The sequence below is a fragment of the Hemicordylus capensis genome, chromosome 5 (genome assembly GCF_027244095.1).
Source record: "Hemicordylus capensis ecotype Gifberg chromosome 5, rHemCap1.1.pri, whole genome shotgun sequence".
NCBI lineage: Eukaryota > Metazoa > Chordata > Lepidosauria > Squamata > Cordylidae > Hemicordylus > Hemicordylus capensis.
In genome coordinates this window covers 85,141,279-85,163,644 of record NC_069661.1, presented here as the reverse complement: position 1 = coordinate 85,163,644, position 22,366 = coordinate 85,141,279, and the positions used below count along the sequence as shown (strand labels likewise).

The 22,366-nt window shown below is 39.9% G+C and overlaps 1 protein-coding gene across 32 annotated transcripts in view; it reads right to left on the bottom strand.

The window, feature by feature from the left end:
- TENM3 (teneurin transmembrane protein 3) overlaps nt 1–22,366 on the bottom strand; it is a 2,371,016-nt gene that overhangs the window by 163,347 nt on the left and 2,185,303 nt on the right. For all 32 annotated transcript variants that reach the window (XM_053252610.1, XM_053252608.1, XM_053252605.1 and 29 more), the window contains 2 exons: nt 21,381–21,503; nt 787–1,001 (listed from right to left, as the gene is read on the bottom strand). In XM_053252610.1, coding sequence (XP_053108585.1) covers nt 787–1,001; nt 21,381–21,503 — 338 coding nt within the window. The remainder of the gene's footprint in view (nt 1–786; nt 1,002–21,380; nt 21,504–22,366) is intronic.

Here is a 22,366-nt window from a genome sequence, read left to right as displayed (position 1 = left end):
CTCTTACTTTCTATTTGAAGTAAACATTTCTGAGTTATATACAAACTCCAGCATAGCAACCTGTTCGGTTATACACCTGCAAAGCGAACACAGGTCACATACTACAAAAGCCAGCTCTCTTCACTCAGCACATTTCAAGTTCTGCTCCTGCCATATGGCAGGAGCCATATCCTTGATGCCATATCCTTCTTTTATAGCCATCCTACTGTAAACCACATCCATGGCTCTTGACTTCAAGCATTTACCAGGGAGCTGTTTCTTTGTCAGGGGTTGATAACTAGTCTAATCTCTTAGTGGACTACTTACCTCCCCATGTCTAGTGACATATCCATGCTGTTGGGCTTGCAGCCAGTATACTTAGATTCATCACATTTAGGTCAAATCTACTGATGGGATCCTTGCTTCAGCAATTCACTCATTAACTTATTAGTAGAGATATAAAAGCCCAAGTGATTTTTCCATATGTAATATCTGCTATATTACTAATAGGCCCGAAGAAGCCTATTAAGCGTTATATCTGGGGTTTTTTGTACACGTGGTGATAATAGTTCAGCAAATACTTCCCACATGCTGCAGAGGTAAAATGCCCAAATTACATCTTTTAAAAGTGTGCTTATATAAATAATGTCTGCTATCATTTTTATTATGTAGACACAATATTTAGAACAGAAAGTAAAAAACAATAATAACAGAATTATTGAAATCTTGAGTAATAAAGTTATTTAAATGATGCCAAACAGTTGTTTTAAAATACAGAATCTTGCTTTCTTTAAAAATAGTTCTTACTTGAGTATGGGAAGGTGGTAAGCCTTTTCGGCCATACACTCCAATCAATGCATCTTTCTGAAGGGAGATATTGAATTTTAGAAACTGTGGCTGATCAATGAAGACTTGTGACCTCCAGAAGATCCCAGGAGGAACCTCTTGTGTTGCTCTTCGGCCTATATCAAGTTCTCCAGAATCTATAGTATTGTTTTCTTGTGCAAATCCTCCTAATTTTCCTGAGAGATTAAAAAATATTAAGAGATCAAATGTTTGCTTTCAGTCATCCTTTGAATAAGCTGTCAAATATTTAGACTAGTTTCAACTGAAATGGTGCTTCAAAATCATTCAAAGAATGTTAACGATCCTAGGGAATTCACTGTAGAAGAAGAACCAACAACACAAGGGCAGCTTACACAAATAAATACCTTCAAAGTCAAAATCCCATGACTTCCCCAAGGTATATTGTTAAGGCAAGTGTTGTAGGACATACTCTCTCATGCTGATCACTCTTAACCTAATTATTTTACAAAGTATGTACCTTGTTAAGTAGGATTAACTCCGGTGTTTATCATTCACTCTAAACACACAGCATTCTTACAACTGAAAATTAAGATGAAATGGAGTATACAGCTCTGCAGAGAAATTCTTATGTAAACAGGTAGAAAAACAATCAGTGGGACTGATAAGTCCAATTTTACACTACATTAGATAGTACAACATTCATTTACACACTAGGAATGCTCTCTGAAGGATTTTTCAAAGTGTATTCATTTGTGCGAAAAAGAATTCAAACCATGTCTATCTAAATTAGTCACATCTCCCCTGCAGGCTGGCACACACCAAGACAGACAGACAGACAGACACAGACTCCAGGACACAGAAAAATAGGCTGTCCTATTAAATCATCTGTCTTGAAACAACATATTTTGGAGGTATTAAGCTGTGATTCATATTGTACTTCACACCCTTATGTTCTAACCACAGGACATTATAATCTATAACCTAGTCGTGCAAAATAGCATCCTTAATTGCCTTATATGTATATATTGCTCTCTAGATATGGCATATTCAGTAAAACCTTCATAAATATGGTTTTGTGGTGTGTGTTTTTAAAACCACCTTTAAATCCCTTTTCTAAACCTGCTGCCATGCTACAAATGCAAAATATCCCTTAGATTCCATAGATGCACCTTTTCTGTCTGATTCTAGCGCTTCCTTTTCTGTCTTACTGAAATTGCTTCAGTGCCGGTGATAAATGTTACAGGGTGTTTTCACAAATGCTGGTAAACTCAGTTTTGAATTTCCTGCATCTCTAAATTGGGTGAGAAAGCTACATTAAACAGATTCTACATTTGATTCTCAAAAGGCCTGTTCTGCTTTCTGAAATGCTTTAACACAACCTATAAGTAGTGACTTAAAGGTGCTTTTAACACCCTCTGAAATCTCCATTAAAAGAACACACACACACACACACCCCAAGAGGTAACAGACGATAACGAAGCAAACTTTTAAAAAAAAGGTTGTACAGCATTTTGTCTTCTATTAAAAGACAGCATAAACATAGCAAGAGGAAGACTAGACATTAGGAGAAGCTTTCCAAGTGTGAGAGCTGTTCAACAGTGAAACCAGCATGAGTCTTGCGTCGTGGTGGGCTTTTCCCTTTTCCAGAGATTTCCAAACAGAGGCTGGACAGCCATCTGTCAGGGGTGCTGTAGCAGTTTCCAGCACTGAGCAGGGGTTGGACTAGAAGATCTCCAGACCCTTTCCAAATTAAAAATCATGTGAGTCTGTGGAGTGCTAAGATAATAACTGTGAAGCTGGACAAAGCTATAAGGCACAGAGCACAACTCTCCAAGAATACTCATATAAATCTGCATATGAAAGGGGTAAATTGTTCCATTTGATAGAAGAAGAAAAATCGCATTCCTAGTTTTGAAAGGAAACAGCTTGAAAGTACTTTACTAAATGATATGGAGGCACCTGAGGATCAGTTAATCTAGTCTGCTCTATTATGGAATGATCCTCTGTGCATTAACTGCAAACCAGGCAATGCAACAACCTTCTGCAGATTAAATTGCACTATCCAGATACACTTAAAAACACACACACAAAGAAAATAACTTCATCCTATTTTCCTCCTTGATTTTCTTTTCTTATATATAGTAGATATATCAGCACAATTTATCTGCTGATACATTTTAGCTTTAGAGCTGCCCCTGCCACAAGTGCACATTACTTCTAACACATATCACAGATCTTCAAAATGTTCATTGCAAGGTATTCCTGTCACCATCCAACCATTCTGTATGCCTAGACATTCAGTAATCTGGGAAACACATAGTTCAGTGTTTTTTATTGCAAGGCCCAGGAGAAGGTGGCAGCTCCCATCAACCCAAAGCGCAGCTTCCTTGACTAACTGTTTATCTTCAATTGGCACAGCGGACTGCTGCGCTTTCCCCAGTGCTGATGATATTACGTTATGTAATGTATGATGATATTACGTTATGTAATGATATAGATATAGCCTGTGATGATATTATGTTAGGATTACTTTAAGAATTTAAGTTACATTCTGGAGGGAAACATCACAGCTCCTTTAAGGGAAATGGAAGCCTCTTGAGCCCCAGCGCCATTTTGGAAGGTGTGCATGGAGCACTGGGAAGTATAGCCCTTCTCAGCACTTTCCCCATAGAGTTCTATAGGGAAAATGCTGGGAAGAACCAAACTTCCCAGCAGTTTGTGTGCACTTGCTAAGATGCTGTGTGGGCTCAAGATGGCTTTCTTTCCCTTAAAGGAACTCCATCAGCACTGGGGAAAGTGCAGCACTCACAGAGGTCAACACTGTGGGAAATGGCTCACACTGAAAGCATTTTTGTTGTTCGGGGTGTTTTTTTTTTTTTTTGCCAAAGTGGTCTCTGCTTGAAAAACAGTGAATATCACTGACATAGTCATTTATCTACAGATGTGGGATGTACCCTACTTTCCTTAGAGATTCCAAATCACTATCTTTAGAGTGCAGATCTATACACAATTTTATGGCTCTTAAACAAGAAGATACTTATTAAAGAATACCCTAAATGATCAGAAGCCAAATACTTCAAAAACAAAAACAGAATTGCCCCTAGGGTTAGTGAAGGCTAATATTGTCTCTGGGTTCTTTAGATAAGTGAATGAGCCATAAAGTCACTAACAACCAGAAATCAGTTGTGGTTTGTTTGTTTATTTTTTACCTCATGCGATTTGCATGCATATCTCTTTCCCCCCTAGAAGATATAGAGGCTGTTCTCACATGTAGCCAAGCCCATGCTAGGAAAGCCAACTCCAGTCTTGGCTTTGCATGATAATTGCTGGGATTGCACCCAAATCCAGCGGTGCTTTGGTGGCAAACCTGCCTTGGAGCCAGCCTCTGAAATGAGGTTAAGGGAGTGAGTGCTCCCTTAGCCCTGTTTTCCTGATCAGGGGAAGCAGCGGAGCGTCTGGGCATGTGGGATCATGCGCCCTGATCATCCCAGACCTGGCAGCCAGATCGTCTGCATGGAAGGTGAACTTCTGCTGCCTTCCCTGCCCAGAGGCTCTCTCACACAATTGTGAGAAAGGTCTCATACATTGAGGATGTATGCTAGCTCTTGTTGAAGCTTGTCAGTGGCTGTCTTTGTGAGTTTAGCGACCACTAAGTCAAGATGTGCTTGCAATTTCTCTAAGTATGAGTAAGACACACTAAGAAAACTGTTATCTATGCATGTGTATCTATCTGGGTCTTGAATAGACTGAAACTACTCAGATAAGAGATTTTGAGGTCTTATTGGAAAAGTCAGTGGGAACATTATGTCAGTGTGATGCAGCAATGGAAAATGTATGTGTATTGTTCAAGATTACTTATTAAAAAGAATGAGGACTGATTCTGGTTGCCAAAAGATGTAAAAGGTACAGAAAAGGGCAACCAAAATGACCAGTTAAATTCTTGACCACTTAAATTCTTGGGGAGTTTTCAGCATTCTGAAACAGAATGCTGAACTAGATAGGCCTTGGGCCTGATCCAGCAGGACTCTTCTTATGTTCTTATGGCTAAGAAGAAAAAAGAGAGCAGAACACTATAAACGTTCATTAAAACATGCACACTGAAGATATTATGAACAGGGAAACATTTTTCACACATATGAAATATGAATAGCAGTGGAAGAATGGAAAACAATTCAGTTCTTCCACTGAACTGGACAGAGAACATATCTTTTGTCTTTTTTACAGACTGATGCATTCTTCACACAATAAGCTTCACCATTCATTGTCTGAAGATCTTATTATGAGTACAAGTCTAAGTGACTTTTAAAATGATGAAATGAAGCCCACAAGAATAGGTATATACTCTCTGGACCAACTAATTACATTAGACAGAAATACAACAGAACCAGAGAGTAAAAGTAACTGGCCTTCATCTGGTGACTGCATATTGCTGCGAAAACTAGTCTCAGTTCCCACTCTTTTACTTATCTAGCCATTTACTAGTTTTTCACATGCTTCCCTCGTTCATGTACTCAGGATCAAAGAGAAATTCATAGGTGCTTGAAAAGCAATGCCATCAAACAGAAAGCAGAACTGTTATGCTGCTTTTCCTAATTTGCGAATGTTTGTCTTCTGTCCTAAAGTACAGCCAATAACCTAGTACAAATTTCTGGATTACATACTCCTAAATGTATGTAAAAAGCAAAACTATTGAAACAATATTGTGCTATGTTTTCACTTGTTATCAACCCAAATTCCTATCCTTAATCATCTCAGGGTCTCAAATTTTATTAAGATAATGAGGCTGTTCTCTTGTCAGCCTAACCCAGGCTAGGGATGCCCAGCCTGGGTTAGGCTGTGTGTGAGGACAGCTGGCATTGGGCCAGAACCTGGCAGACCAGAACCACCCAGCCCGTTTTTTTAGCCTGGCTGTTAGTCAAGGCTAACGGAGTGAGCAAACTACTTGCTCGTGTGTGAGCAAGCCTGCTTCCATCTCAGCCACACACAGAGACAGGCACCTAGAGTGCCCCTCTATTGAGGGAATTCCCCCAATACATCATGTGTGTCACATAGTGCATTGTGAGATCTCTAGAGGCTGGGACAAGTCCCAGCCTCTGTTTACCCACACTGCCAGGAGCAGCACAAAGATTCATCCAGGCTGCTCCCAGCAGTGCTGGTCATGTGGGCACACGGCTTGGGTGCCTCTGGGGCTGTGAGAAGTCATCTGGGGGAAGGTAGGTTGAACCTTGCCTTCCACCCATCCGCGCAGTCGTATGAACAGCCCCATTTAATGAATATTAACATACATTAAAGCTGATCTTGAATATTTGTTGCATTTAAATATTTGCTGAGCAAAATGGATTAACTTTTCTTACACTTCCAAAACACAAGTTTGGCAATTTTTTAGACCAAATGGTTAGGCTAATGTTTAAAAGAATCAATAAAAGTAATTATTAAAATTCAATCTAATAATACAGAATGAATTTGGTATGACTTACCAAGACATTAAAAGATTAACAGTGCCTGCTGTAGAGCACAATTTAATATAATTTCAAGCTTTCAGTGATCATGGACAGCTTTAATGAGAGTATCAAGGAATAAGATTAGATTTATAGAAAATCAATAACACACCACCTAACTGCACAGCATAACCTTGGATTCATACTGCACACTGTGAGATATTTGAGATGACAATATATATATATGTACTTTCAAAAACAAGCAAGCCATTTCCCAACACTATTAGTCAGAGTCCTCTCAAATCAAGTGTGGAAAAAGAACTTCCTTTGCAAAGTTATTTTTCTTTTAAAGAATCAATAAAGTATCTAATTTAGGGATCATTTAATGAGAATGAAAGATTTCAAGTAATAGTAAAAATAATGTCTCAAGGCATGTAGCTTAACAATTAATCCCTAACTATTCTTCAAGTTCTAATGCCTAATGCAGATGAATTTAACAAGCGATCCTTGAGTATGTGACATTCAAAAGAAATGTTACCAAAATGTAGAAGAAAAAACACAATCATCATGTAGAATACAACTAATTTAGTTATTCACAAATGGTGGAGTTGCAAAAGATGTTGAGTGGTGGATGAGGGATCACAACTTACTGGGGCTATATTCACTTTAAATACTGGATATGACATGTGTAAAAATATTACATTGATAAAACTGGCACCATTTGCCCTGCATGGACATTGACATGTTTATTTAAACCTGAAATGCATGAAAATACAATTCTACCATCCATGCATGTTTTGATGCCAGAAGGAAGTCCAGCTTGCTTTGTTTCCCATCACCTCTAGGTACTATTATGAGTTATGAAGCTGTTTCAGTCAACAAGAATGGCTGTTCTACAATGGTTTTTCTGTCATCTAATAGGGAATAGAAAGTTAGCAAAATAGCTGAATGGGCAAGTGTCAGAAATTGATGACCTCAGGCAGCTGCCAAAGGCTCTGAGTCACATAGTTACTGAGGACTCAAGAAGAGGCCAGTTCAAAGCAGAAGCAGCAGCATTTGCAGTGTAAGCAAGGTTAGCTGAAGAAATGGGAATCTGTGGAAGTCTCATTATCTACAAGAGCAGTGTTTTATAGCTGTTTCCTTCATACACACAAAGAAATCTTATGTAGATATAACTAAAATTTTATTCAGCAACTACTCCATTTTCTCTTTCCCCTTTCCCTCCTTTTCCTTTCTGACTCCTTCCCCACACTCTCTACAGGATCCCCATTGGGGCAAATTCCAAACAACTAAATACAAAAGATTACTGGACAGAAAACAACACATCCCTCTCTTTTATAACAACCCAAAATTGAATTGATTTAAAATTTAGTGACATAGTCTTCAAGTCTTTTAAGTGGTATCCTGTCATGAACACTTCTTCTAAGTCTCGGGTTCTCTGGCACAGGACCTGTTTTTTCTTCCAATACCGAGGATTGTCCATCACTTTTACCTTCCTCATCTGTGAGCTCAAAACTAGGGTCACATTGTTACTGAGATCAAGATCAAATTCCTGATCAAGTTACTGAGGAAAGATCAAATTCCTATTAAGCTCCTCTCTTCAGAGACCCTTCCTTCTTGTCTTATAGTATGCATGCTGAAAAGTCTCACTGTCCCATTTCTTTCCAACATCCAATATGGCATAATCTCCTTTGATTTTGATCATTTGTTTTGGCCCAGAATATCGGGAACATCCCTTTCTCAGTTTATAAGGCAGTCATACTTGAACAACTTCCCCCATCTGGAAAGTTTACTGATTTGTACCCTGTTTCTGATCTACATATAGTTTATATTTTTGTTGCTTCTCCCTTACTTGATCACGAATCTCTTCATCCTCAGGGTGAGATGACATGGAAAACCCTATTAGTTGCTGCCACTAAGCCATTCCCTCAAAAACGGTACAAGGAAAGAATCTTGTGTTTTATCCCAAGGTTATGCAAGTATTGCTTCATTTCAAATGAAGTAAGCTGTGTCCCATTTTTAGTCACAAAAACTCTAGTCCCTCACAAAAATGGCACACATGAACTGGATCACCATTTTTGTGGTGATTTTGTCAGTAAATGAAACTTGCTGGCCACCTGGAACAACAAATATTTGTTTTGTGGGCTGATTATCAAAAAACCTCATTATATCCAGAGCTCGTTTTTCCCAGGGATCATCGGGACACTCTACCAGAGTCAAGGGAATGGTAAAAGTCTTCTGCAAATTGTCACATACAGCATAAGCCATATAGTGCCTGATAACATGTTCAATGTGTTTGTCCATACCTGGCCACCAAAAAGCTTCTCTGATCCACCTTTTAGTCAAGCTCCTGCCCAGGTGACCTTCGAAGGCAATTTTGATCACTTCTGCTTGTAAGAAGGTTGGCACTACCAAACCAGATCAGTCCTCGGTACCAGTTCACTGAAAAGGGACAGCTCACTCACTATGTGCATGTATGGTTAAACATGTTCAGGTACTTTGTTTTTGCAAAGCCATCCATTAGTTATGAAAGGTTTAAGTTCAGTAAGCACTTGATCAGCACTGAGGGCCGCTTTCCATTTAGAAGACAAGATCACTCCATGGGTGGATGAAGCTATTTGCACAATCACTACTCCTTCATCCTAGTCTTCGGGGATCTCCTCTTGGTCTAGAAGTGGAAGGTGAGATAAACAATCTGCAGTTGCATCCAAAGGACTGTAAGATATTCCACCAGGAAACTAAAGTCCATAAGTCTGGTGATCCAATTGGCTATTCTTGGAGTTGCTCGACTGGATCCCTGAGTAGTAAATAGAGCAGATAGGGGTTTACGTTATATTTACTGTAAAGTGAATGTTCTGCCCTACAAGTAAGTTCTGAAGTGCCTCACTGCCCAGAAACATGCTAGAGCTTCTTTTTTGATGATTGAATCCATCTCCTTGGAAGCAGGAAGCACTCTGGAAGCAAAGGCAACTATAACTTCCATGACCCCTATTTTCTGGGTCAAGACCGCGCACAAACCATATCCAGAAGCATCAGTGGTTACAATAGTGTGCCTGTTGGTGTCAAAAGAAGTGAGAACAGGGTTTTCAGCAATGGCTGATTTGAAAGTCAGAAAACTAGCTTTGCAGGATGCCTCCAGTTAAATGCTACATTCTTTTAAAAAAGAATATGCAATGGAGAAACTTTTGAGGCAAATTGTCTAACAAATACTCACTGAGTCCTAAAATGAGCAGAGTACATCCTTATTGTGTGGCTCTTGTGCTTCCTGAATTGCTTTCACCAAGTCTGTTTTGGGACGTACACCACTCTGAAATATTGTGTGTCCCAAGTACTTCACCGAGTGTGGAAAACTGACATTTCTCTGCAGAGATAGTAAGTCTGTGTTGGAGTTTTCTTAAGGCTTCTGTCAGTTTAGCATCATGCTTCTCAATGGTTTTGCCATACACTAAAACGTCATCCTGAAAGTAAGTGATGCCATCCATAGTCCCCCAAATTGCATGCATCATTCTTTTAAATACCGAAGATGCTTGAAAAAGACCCTCTGGGGTGATGAAGGCTTTGTATTTGCGAAAACTTTTGAGCAGAGGAGTTTGATAATAGGCTAAAGACAAGTCAAAAGTTGTGACCACTGAGACCTCTTTCAGAGTAAGCAGCATTTAATTGATTTTGGCTAACAGCTGACAATCCATTACCATGTTGGAATTTACAGCTCTTAAATCTACGCACATTCAAAAGTTACCATTTGATTTCCACACAAGAATGCGAGAGACCCATTCGGATGAATCAACAAGCTTGATGATGTCAGCATGCTGTAGTCTTAAGAGCTTCTCCCTAAGTGATTGGCACAATTCTGTGGGTACGTTCCTCACTTTGTGTGGTACAGGTGTGTGGTACATTTGCCTTCACCTAAATGTTATGTTTGAAATGTATGGCAGTGCCAGGAGTATCAGCAAAAGTCTGAGAAACCAGCAGTCATATCAGCATATGGATGCTCCATCATCTCTAATACGGGTTCCGTGCCATTTGTGTCTAACACTATCCATATACCTTTTTGGTGTTTCCAGCCCAATACTGAGACTCCTTTTTGTGAAACGTACACTTTCTCTTCTGCAGTACATCCTTTGTATTCCAGGAAAACAGTGAAGTATCCATTTATGGCAATAGGGGAACCTCCATATCTCTATGGGTGGATGTCTGAGGGGTGCAGGCGCAGATCTGATGTAGTGAGGAGTTTCTTGAAAATCAGATGGGAAATGATAGCATATGGAGAACCAGAATCAGCCAGCATCCTCACTTCATGGCCATTAAGTTTTACTTGACAATGTTGAGAAGCAGACTCTGAGTCTTTCACACGTAAAACACTGTCAGGAAGTGGTTCATCTGCCTCATCCTTATTATATAGTGAATCAGTAATGCAGTGGACAAGACTTGCAAACCTTAGCAAAATGCCCCCTTTTCATGCACCTGTTGCAAGTGACCTTTTGTACAGGACAGTGAGCAAAACTAGCTTTGTGGGCAGAATCTCCAAATTGGTAGCAGTGGCAGCTCCTCTTTTCTTGTGCTGCCACTTTGTGGGACAGTGCCAGATGAGAAAATTGGGTTTGGAAATATTTGGACTGAACAGCCTGGATTTCAGGAAGTTGATCTTGGGGTACCAAAGAGAGCGATTTGGCACAGTGAAGAGCATTTTCCACAATCCTAGCCAGCTCTAGAACTTTATCCAAGGTGAGTTTCTGCTCCAAAAGCAGCTTTCATGCAGTTTGTTTTCATAACAATCTGATCATGGATCATTTCATCAGAAAAGTTGGCAAACTCACAGGTTACACTTAAGACATGCAATGCTGTGATATACTGATTGATCAATTCACCAGGCATTTGGGATCTAGAATATAACTTGTAATATTCAGCAATCGCATTCGAAGCAGGGTTGAAATGATCATCTACGGCTTGAAAAGCAGCTTCATAAAAATTGGCATCCCTTCAAGGTTGGCAAGAAAGGGCAAATTATATATTATTTGGCCTTCAGTGCCCCATATGTGAAGAACTATAGCCTTCTGCTTTGCTGAAGTAAAATCAGAGGTCTGTATAGTGAAGAGGTAATTGCATAAATAGGACCTCCATTGTTTCCAGGGAAGATCAGGTTCTCATGGGGTGGACAAGAAAAAAGGTGGTGGTGCGATCTGAGCCATGCTGCAGTGGGTATCCAGTGAACAACAGAGTCCAGGACTGAAGGAAAAAGTACCTTCAGGGGTTGTGCAGGTCAGGAAGCTGGAGAAACAATGAGCAGCTGAGACAGGAGTAAGCAGTTCAGGAATGTAGGCCAGTAATGCAATGAAATGGCTGCACATTCACAAGCTTTGCAGGCTCACATGCTTAGCTGGTTCAAAATCTTGTTGCCAAAGGTATTATAGCTGCTTCCCTCATACACACTAAGAAATCTTATGTAGATTTAACTAAAGGTTTATTCAGCAAAAAGTCCATTTTCTCCTTCCCCTTTCCCTTTCTGACTCCTTCCCCACACTCTCTACAGGATCCCCACTGGGACAAATGTCCAAACAACTAAATACAACAAGGAGCATCATCAGTTACTATCTAGCTACCCTCATGTTCCTGTCCTATAGCTCTCAGTTGGCTGTGGCGCCAATCCCCCAAATGATATCTGATCTCTTTCTCCCTAACTGCTTCTTCCAAGCAGCTAAAGGTGCTTTTTAGTTTGACAGATGTATGCAGAGAGCAAATTACCTCTTTTGGCTCAAAACAAGTACAGCTGATTTTCAGCACCAATGAGCAGCATTGGTAAACTCGCAAGGAAACTAGACAGTCCTTTTGGAAGCATTTATAGGAATAGCATGAACTACGATGGCTTAAGAACAAATGAAGAGGCGGACTTCCGGTTCTGACGCTGACCGAGCAAGACGCTTCTCTTGGAGTCTCCGAGAAAAGACCTGCAGAAAGCAACTGGGGGGACTCAACTATGCCCCAAAAGAAGGAGGGAGATATACTTCACACTCTTCAAAACACGTGGAAGTTCACTGTATTCACCTCAGTGATCCCCAGTGTCGAATCTTTGCACTTAGGGCATATTGTGAGCTAACAATATAGTAACTTGGGCTACTCTGAGTAACTTTAGCAAGATTTGGATTACTTTAGATTACTTTAGCAGACTTAATAACCATTTGAGAACACAAAGGCAGGGGTGGGCGTTAGTCATCCCTCTCTTCGAAACTACTACAAAGTTTTGGCTCCTCTTCTCCTGTAGATGTGCTTATAAAGTTTTAGTCTCTCTCCATGTGGGGCTGTGATAGTTCAACCATACCTTGACATCCAAAGGCACCCCTACCCCACCGGATTAAAGTGGGAGGTGAAGAAGAGTCAACCAGCTCAGAGAAGTCAGCTCCTGCTGCGAAGGGGCGCAGGGAAGCCGAGGTCTCTTCGTGCCAGTCGAGCGACAGGGCTAGAGACAAGGAGAGTACTACAGTGTGGAGTTCAGGCTGTCCTGAAACTAAGCTCGGCAGCGTTGCAACTTCTATCAAATGCCAACAAGTCAATAAAGGAATTTATTAAGAATCTCATCTAAAAGAACAAGGAAAACAACAACATGCGAGATAGAACCTTATTTAAACAATGCTTTTTGGATGCCTTTGGATGTCAAGTTATGGTTGAAATATCACAGCCAACAACCTCACGAGCGGGGAGGGAGCCCTGGGCATCCAAATTGGCCACCCACACGATGGTCGGCTCCAAGATGGAGCCGGTGGGGGCTGGGGAGCTCAGGGGCCGCGCGGCTCCCTGAAGCCCCAGTATGCCCTGCGCAAGCATGCAGGGGATACTGGGGAGACCCCCGAGCAGGGAGGCTGCTTTTAAGCATCCCAGCTGGGGGTCTACTCACAAGTAGCCACGGCGCGAAGCTGCGTCGCGGCTACTCACGAGCAGATAGCCTGGGTTTGCGGAGCGCTTGCTCCACAAACCCGGGCTGAGGGGTGGGCTACAGGAGCGGGTTAGCCGCTCCAGAACCACCGGGCTTGGCTGCGAGCCTGGTGGTTCTTACAATCACAAAAATTGGGCTAGGATTTTCCTAGCCCAATTTTTGTGATGGTAAGAATAGCCCCAATGATACTTTCTATACTGGATCTATTACAAGTGTATTAGGCTTCAGGGTTCAAGTTGAATAAAGAGAAAATGCTATTTGAATCATCCTCTAAGTAAAAAAGATATATTAAGTAAATTAATTTAGAAAAATTTGCAATTATGAAATACTTTATATTAATCCACTGAATTTTACACTGGTATTTATTTTTGGACCTGAATTACTTTGCAAACACTCAGTGAAATTTCTCACACTCCCTTTTTCAGTGGAGACAATAGATGTAACATTAGCTTGCAGAGCTTGATCTATGAGAGAGAGAGAGAGAGAGAGAGAGAGAGAGAGAGAGAGAGAAAACAACCTCAATCACACTGTACCTTGTTAAGTGGATGGTATGCTTTTCGCCATGTAATTACTCACATAGGAAAAGTCACAAAAGACAATGCATAATTCTTTTATGTGTAAGAATTTTTGACATGCAGCACTTATTAAGTAATTACCATGATTGATTTCTACATCAGCACTAATCTTTATTTGGTAGCAACTGGAAAGTATGTTTGTAAACAGACGGTACAAGTTGACTCATATATTTTATTGCATTATACTGTACTGATTGGCGGGATAATCATTACAGATCAAGCTAAGCTAGGTGACGGCCAAGTCTGTTTGTAAACATATGGTACAAACTGACTCATATCTTGTATTGTATTATACAGTACTGATTGGCGGAATAATCACTACAGACTAAGCTAAGCTAGACAGCGTGAGTGGAGGTGAGGGAGGAAGAGGGGAAGAGTAGCAGACTGTCCATGCAAAATGCGGTATGTGCAAGTCAGTGGGAAATATCTTATTTAGAATTTATTTCCCAGAGCATATTCTGGTGTTAAAAAGTAGTGCATTCATCTTATTTAAGTGGCAGGATTGAATCGGTGTTTGTCATTGCTATTTAAATATTGGCAGAAAAGATGATAAATTTATCATATTTATATACCTCCTGATATGTATATCTCTAGGCTTACATGATATGTATATCTGAAATTACAATATACATTAAAAAAACACACAATTAAAACACTTTCAGAGAAAAATTAAAAACAATTCACAGAACAAAACAATTTCACAGAGTACAATTAAACAGTTTAAAATTAGTTTTAATTAAAAGCTTGAGTGTTTCTTAAGAGTATTTTAAAAAGCATTTAAATATTTTAAAGTGCCTTTCTTTTCACAAAAACTTGGGCATTTCAATATTCATGCTGCATCTGGTATATATAATGGCATGATATAAGTTTGAAGGCCACAATGAAAAGGGGCTAAAGATGAGAGGGAATAAAAAAAAGTGCTTGTTTATGGCAAGTTAGCATGGCTACGTAGATCACTGATTTTTATTTTTATCTGCTTATTTAATTATCCGTTGTGTAAAGTGCTCTAAAGCCCCTGTGTAGCTGGTGGGAAAGCAGGAAACAAAATGTCCTCCGAGACCTTGCTTGCTGCACTTTGTTTTTTCTGCAGGTGCTTTTCATAATGTCTAAATGTGAACATCCAAGAGGGCCTTCAAAAAAGAAATTAGCCAGATCTCATGTGTATGTGTGCAGGGCCATCTCTAGGGGTGTGTGACGGGGGTCCTTAACATTTCAATCTAATATACATTATATGTTAAGACAACAACAACAACAACCCCAAAACCCACAAACACATACATTTTAACACATTTACATAACTTTCATTCCAACATTGAATTCTCTTGCAATAAAAAACTTATTTTTCCTTATTTTGAAGGAAAACACTTAGATTCCTAACATGACTGCACATTTATTGCAAGGGGCAAGTATAATTTTAACAAGGCACTCCACACTTTTGCATGGAGGCAAAATTAATGCAACTCTTCCCCCCCTCATTAAAGAATGGGGTTAGGAGAAAAAACTCTCCGTTTTTAAGGGTGGGGAAAAACAACTCTGCACCAAATCATTCAGTGGGTGACATTCCTTCTACTTAAAGAGGCCCCCTCCCATTTTTACACAGTATTTCTTTTCACTTAAATACCACTGAAACGCCCCTCTTAATTTGAAGTGCCGGGTTTTAAATGAATTTACTCAAACTAGTATCAGTTATAGAGAATTAGACTGAACTCTTTTACACAAACTGTGCTAGGTTGTAGATAAGTATTATGCTATTAGGCAAGATGTTGATTTTTAAAAAAAATTCTGTTCTTTAGTGGCTACAGTTTTCAGAATTTATCCTGATTATTTCAGAAATTAACGAGTTTACAATAACCTGCAATAATCTCTAACTATTTTTAAAAAGTCTAATTTTAAGCCAAAATTACAGTCTGATGGAAAGTACCATCCATCATAATTACCCACCGCACCTCCATTTCAAAGAAAGAAAATAAACAATCTGTTGGCATTGCATTGTACTCCACTAATATACTGTTCTTACATACAATCTGGAGAAGCTGTGTACAGCACACATTAAGAGCCACTTGTGCTCAAAATAGTGATTTAACCATGTCTGCAGACATTTTCCCCTACACTTAATTAATATCCAAGAAATAAAAACTCCAAAGCAGCCCCCAGTCTCTCTATTTGGGGTGTTCAGAAGTGGACATGTGTGTGACCCTCACCCTAGGCACGATGGAAATCCCGCACTTCTCCTCATCATAATGCAGATGTGAGGTTCTCCTTTCTCCTGCCACATGTTCACAGAGCATCTTCAGACTGCTCCTGACTTGGTCTCAGACTGTGTATGGAAAACACCCCACAAGCCTCTGAGGATTTTGATTTTTGACAAGCTCAGGCTGTGAACACACCACAGACAGACTTGAGCTTTGTGCAGCTCTTTAGGAGGAGCCATGGCTGAAGGCATCTCTACCAGCGAAGAGGTCTCCTCGTCGCGCAGAGCGACTGCAGGCCAGTGCTGTAACCACTCTGCCTCTCCCCCTCCCAGCCGATCCCGGCCACATGCAGGGCAAAGAAAGATGGTGGCACTGTCTTAGTGCCGGCCCACCTCATGCCCTGATTAGCTGATCCCAGACACATGCAGAGGGAGGAAAAATTGTGCCACCATGTAAGATAGCAGTGCAGCATCTGACTTGGAGTTGGTGCCGATAGGGAGCATGGGAGTGAGCTGAGAGGCAGTTTCACTGCTCACTTGGTGCCACCATGGGGCCCCTCCAGCTGCGGGGCTCAGAGCAATCACACCGGTCACCCTGCCTTAAGGACAGGCCTGAATGTATGTGAGAATGCTTATCTTGTAAGGGGCAGCATTAGCCCATTAGGTGCAGGCTCCCAAAATACCAGCTGCACCACTGAATATTACAACACAAATTGATAATATAATCTAAAACAATAGAAGAACAAAAATCCCCTCATAATTGATATAGTGTGTAAAAAACACACCCCAAAACCTTCTACGGATATACTTTCTCATTTCATTAAAATTGGACCAAATTCCCAATAAATCCTCTTCTTTACCACTCCGTCGAAAAAGAACAAATGCAGATGTTGACAAGGAACACATATCAGTTATCCACAATATCAAATCAGGAGTGAACTTCTCCTTCCAGTGCTGTACAGTGATTATTTTGGCATCTTTCTATACTCAAAAAAATAATAATTTTTGATGTAAAGATAAATTCTATACACTGGGGAAGGATGTAGCTCAAGAAAGCATGAATAGGGTCTTCTCTGTTGTCACTGCTAGGTTGTGGAACACACTCTTCATGGATATAAGAGGATTGTCTTCATTGGAGGCCTTCAGGGGAGCCTGAAAGACCCATCTGTAAGGAACTGGCCCAAACCAGCTGACTCACAAGAGAGATTTTTGCTGAGTCACCCCATCCTCTAAGCTGATTGGGGTTTTAATCTTTAACTTTTAAGGCAAGACAGAGAAAGGAAAAGGAAAACTCTGGCTAATGAAAAGATAAATCTCTAGTAGATTAAATTTTTGCCACCAGGTCACTTTTAAAAGTTTTTCCTGAAGGGGCTTGAATGACTGAAAAGCCCCATTTCACTTTGCTTCCTCTTGCTTACAGGCAAGTAAATAAAAACCCACCGCTCCCCTGTGTGTCTGCATGTGGAGCTAATGATAGCTGGTGAAGCTTTTTTGATGATGTGTCTGCACTAGAGGAATTCTCTCCTTCCACCCCCCTTCCTTCCCCAAGTTAATAACCAACTCTGGGAGGCTTGTAAAAAGAAAATAACAGAGAAAAATATTTTATTCAATTGCTACAGCCAGGTTCAACTGAGGTTTTGCTTCTTAGATATACTCAAAAACACTTAACCTGGATAACAAGAATGTTTCAGAATACCCAGAACTTTTATGGGCAGCACACATTGAAATCTTAGTTACTTGGTTACAAAAAACAGATATTTAGGAATGTAAAGCACGCACAGAAAGCAAAATAACTCCTAATGCAAAGTCTGACTAAAGATACTTCACCCTACGCTAGATTCCAAAGCCACCAAGCTTTGGCTCCAAATCCTTTGAAAACTCACCAAAAATCCTGGCAAGATCAAGCCTCCTGAAAATCTCTCAACCTGAGAGATTGTCATGCAGACTCCACCATGCAAGAGCAGCCACCATGCTGGTCACTGTCCCTCCATACTCTCCAGCATTCCCCCTGCCCACAGAAGCCCTCATGTGCCACGCACCTGGTGGATTGATTGGTCAAGACCTGGGGTCTCCAGTCTGTCAATCAAGGGCAGAGGTTCACTTTCTGTTAACCCTATTACAGCTGGGAGGATGATCACTACACTATCTTTTTAGCACAACTAATTATCAGTGTTCTCTCTATTTTTTTTCATCAGTGTGCGGAATGAGTTTTGTTTTGGGCGGCATTATCAAGGCAGTCTGTGTGCATATGCACATGGTGGAGTCTGCATGACAACTTCCTGATTCAACCTGAGTGGGATCTAAAATTTACTGAGCAGACATCAAAAAACGTGTGAGTGCGTGCACGTGCACATGCCTTAAAGGGAACATCGTATGAAACAGGATGCTGGACTAGATGGGCCTTGGGCCTGATCCAGCAGGGCTGTTCTTATGTAACACTGCTAATGATATTTAGTTTTAATGTTATGTAGTTTTAATTGTAATTTTAATCGGTTTTTGGTTTTAATTGTTAATTGATTTTAATTGTTTTTATTTTTAATGTAACCGCCCTGAGCCATCTCTGGAATGGTGGTATATAAATCAATCAATCAATCAATCAATAAAAATAAAATAAAATAAAATAAAAAAATAAAAAAATAAAATAAAATAAAATATCTTTGACAATAAATTATAGTTGTAAAGTCATATTAACATTCTTATGAATTTTAAACCAAAATGGAACATGGGTGAGGTTTCCCACACCCAACTAGGTGTTCACAACCAGCCCTTATTCAACATTATCTGAAGTGTCCAATATGTATGGAATTTTCTGTTGTATCAACCTATTTTTAAAAAGGGGGTATGTCCCACTGCCTTCAAAACAGCATACCATTGATGTGAAGGTCATTATTCCAAAGATCTCAACATCAAGACATCCAGTACATTGGATCTTTCGATCTTCAATAATTTATGCATGTTCTGATTTTAAATGTTAACCTTAAAATGTAAAATAGTTACACATTACATTGTTAGAAGCAGTGTCCCAATACTGGAAGACATTAAGTGTCAACTATATATTATCAGAAGCTGGTGATTTGAATGGAATGTACTAGAAATTGTCAATTATAATGACCTAATTCTATATTCCAACACAAATACATTAGCAGTGTTATTCTTTCTCTCTTTCTTTCTCTCTGTCAGTCACATCCTCACTACATATGTCAATAATGATAGTGAAAATTAAGTTTTATATAAAAGTCTGTATTGGTTAGTCATAGCTAAAGAATATGGCAGCCACAGCTGTTGGTACAGAGAATGTTATTCATTAAATGCACAATAGCTTTTCCCTCCTGTTCTTTTCTATAAGTAGGAAGCCGCCCACATAAGGATAGAGATAATGGATACTAAAGTACAAGACACACATTTGAGGCAAAAGGAATTGAGAGGAGGAGAAAAGCGGTGTTCCTTTAGACAGGATGTCTAAAAGACGGTAAAAATGGGAAATTGAGCCATATCATTTCTATAATTTGGTACTGTGATGGACAGAAAAGTGAACAGAAAAGGCTGCCATCTTCCTCCACAGTAATGCAGAGGTCAACCAAACCTTATGCATGGGGAAACAGATTTTAAAAAGAAGTACAGCAAATACAGTATTCATCAATCTTTTAAATCAGGTTTTCCATTTAAAAAAGCTATTGATTATAAAAGCTCCTGTTAGTCCAGAGTGCATAGACTCTTTAAGATTTAGAGAATCTTAAAGGGCAACATCAGAAAAAGTCAATAAAATATAATCCCTTTAGGTGGTTTGTGTCTTAAAAGCTCCTACATCAAAATTAATATAGTATTTGACTTTTATATATTGCCTGGAAAAGGCAGACTCAGTATAATATCCTTATATAACTTTTGAGAAAGATAAACATATAGCACATGACCCGATGTATTTCAGCAGGAGGGAAGCATACCAATTCAGTCTCACACAAAGAAAGCCTTAAGCACTTTCAAAGAAAGACAAGCAGGCCGGGACAAGCACACACATCACTTTAGCCATTCTGGTCTTTTTGTCTTCTACATAATAATTTACAGATCGCAAATCTCAAATGCTTTCCTTAGAGGCAGGGTTTGCTCTTGACAGAAGAAACAAGTATTTTAACCCTGGAAACATGCTGCTGTAATGGAAACTGGAGTTACCATAAGTGCTGTAGCTCTCTGCACACAATCTTTCTCTTATCTCTTTTTCTCTAACAAGCAAGTTCTTCTTGTGGCTATGTTGCCACAAGATTCCTTATCAACAATAACGTGAATACTACTAAAAAGAAATGTTGTGATGAAAACTGGGATCAAAACAATTTACTCCTAATCTAGGTCACTTCATGTTTTCCCCAAAACAATGTACAGGATGGGTCAAATCTAATGCTATGACTATAAATGTTCATATATCCTATCAAAGGTTGCCTTTTTCGAGCAGCACAGTGCAAATTGATAAATGATAGTGAGACATCAATGCCACTGAGGTGACTTTCCATTTTCCGGATATCTAGGCACAAGCTCTATGGCAGACAAGAAAAACAAATTAATCGGTGGGCCAGTTCCCACCCTGACCCCTGCAGATTCCAAGGAATGATATGCATAGTTTTTCCACTCTAAAATGTCAATTCTGCCCCAAATTAATTAATGCAAGAACACTGACACTCAGCAAGTTTGGTTCAAGCTCAGGTGATTTCAAGAACAGGTGATTTATATGACAAACTGGGGCAATTTCAATAGAGGCTATAGGATGAAAGAAATTATTCAAAGTAGTCCCACTGAAATTAAAAGGGTGAGTGCCTAATTTGTCCTTTTAATTTCAATGGAACTACTCTGAGTAATTTCACTCAGTTTCTGAGAAAGTACATCAGCCTGCCTGTTGTGGCTTCTTGACCCAGAAAAGAATTGATTGATACAGAATGGAACAGAGATGTCACAGGGTCTGACAAAACACAATGCTGGATGTTTGACATCCCTTTTCAGTGGGGTCCAATAATACGAAAGATGTTATTAATCATGCAGCACAAGCAGAAATTATCACTGATTCCACTTCAAGTTCACTGAACAGTCTGACGTATCTTAGGTTGCCAACACAGATAGGAACACAGGGGCATAGGAAACTGCCTAATGCTTTGTCAGACCATTGGTCCATCTAGCTCAGTATTGTCTACACACAGACTGACAGAGGCTTCTCCAAGGTCTCAGCCTATTAGGAGATGCCAGGAAAGGATCTTGGAGCCTTCTGCTTGCTTAGCAAAGGGGATAATTCATGCTTACTACCACAAGACCAGCTCTCCTCCTTTTTATCAAGGCACAGAAGCCCTGGGAAAATTCCTTATAAATCCCTCTTTGTAATTTTGAAACATTTTTTTAAAAAAGCAGCAGAAGTTAGAGGAGGAGATTTTAAAGAGTCAATATACTGACAAAGAAAGCTGAATAAAAAGTTAATGTCCTCTTACCATTTTCGCCAGAAGGTAATGATACAGTGTGTGTTGGCACAGTATCAGAATTCACTTTTCCATTTTCAAATGTGTCATTTTCAGTCTGTTGTAACTGCCAGTTGAGGCCAAATAGATGCATTGCTAATGGTAAAGAAAACAGATCATTTAACAATCCATACTTAGGCGAGAAAACAGAGATAAACAATCAGCAATGAACAGTTAATGAACTTTGCATTTTATAGAGAAGACTGAGTTTTGTATTTTAAAGCACAGCAATAGGAATGATGCTCACAGAAGAGTTTAATTGTTTTAATTAATTTCTGGTTTAACAGACACCATAATTTTTGGATGAAATTAAAGGTATAAAACAGCAGCAACAGCCAAGAGAGCTGGGTCTGGAAGAAAGCAATCTACTATCTAGAGGCCACTCCATTCCTGTGAGTTGCCATAGAGAATGCTCGAAGACATGCCTACAGAGATACAGTTTTCTCAGATGAGGAAGCCCTCCGCAGTTAGGAAGTTCCATCTAGCTGAATGGAACTACTTCCAAATTAAGGGAAGGCACTTACCCTAAGGCTTGCAGCCCACAACAAATTGTATCTGAAGGCAGTGGTTCCAAAGGAGACTATCCCTCTAGATTGTTGCTTTGGGGAGTAACAAGAATCAGCCCCAACTTTTCCCCAAGATTCACCCGAGAGGAGAAGGAAATATTTCCTCAGGGCCGGGTATACATAGCATGGCTCCTCCTGAAGAAGCCAATGCTACAGCCATGAAATTTCCCTATCTATTGTCCAGTAGTAAACTTCTCTATTGGGGTCAGGTGGTTGTTTAGTTCTAGGCATTACGGGATGAAGCTGATTATTTTGGCATATCAATCTGGATTCATGCCCAGTTAGGAGGCAGAACGAGCAGAGGTAAGCTTTGTAGATGACTTCCACTAGGGCAGTGCATTCTGGTTGGCTCTTCAACAGATTTCAGTGGCTTTTAACACCACTAATCATGTG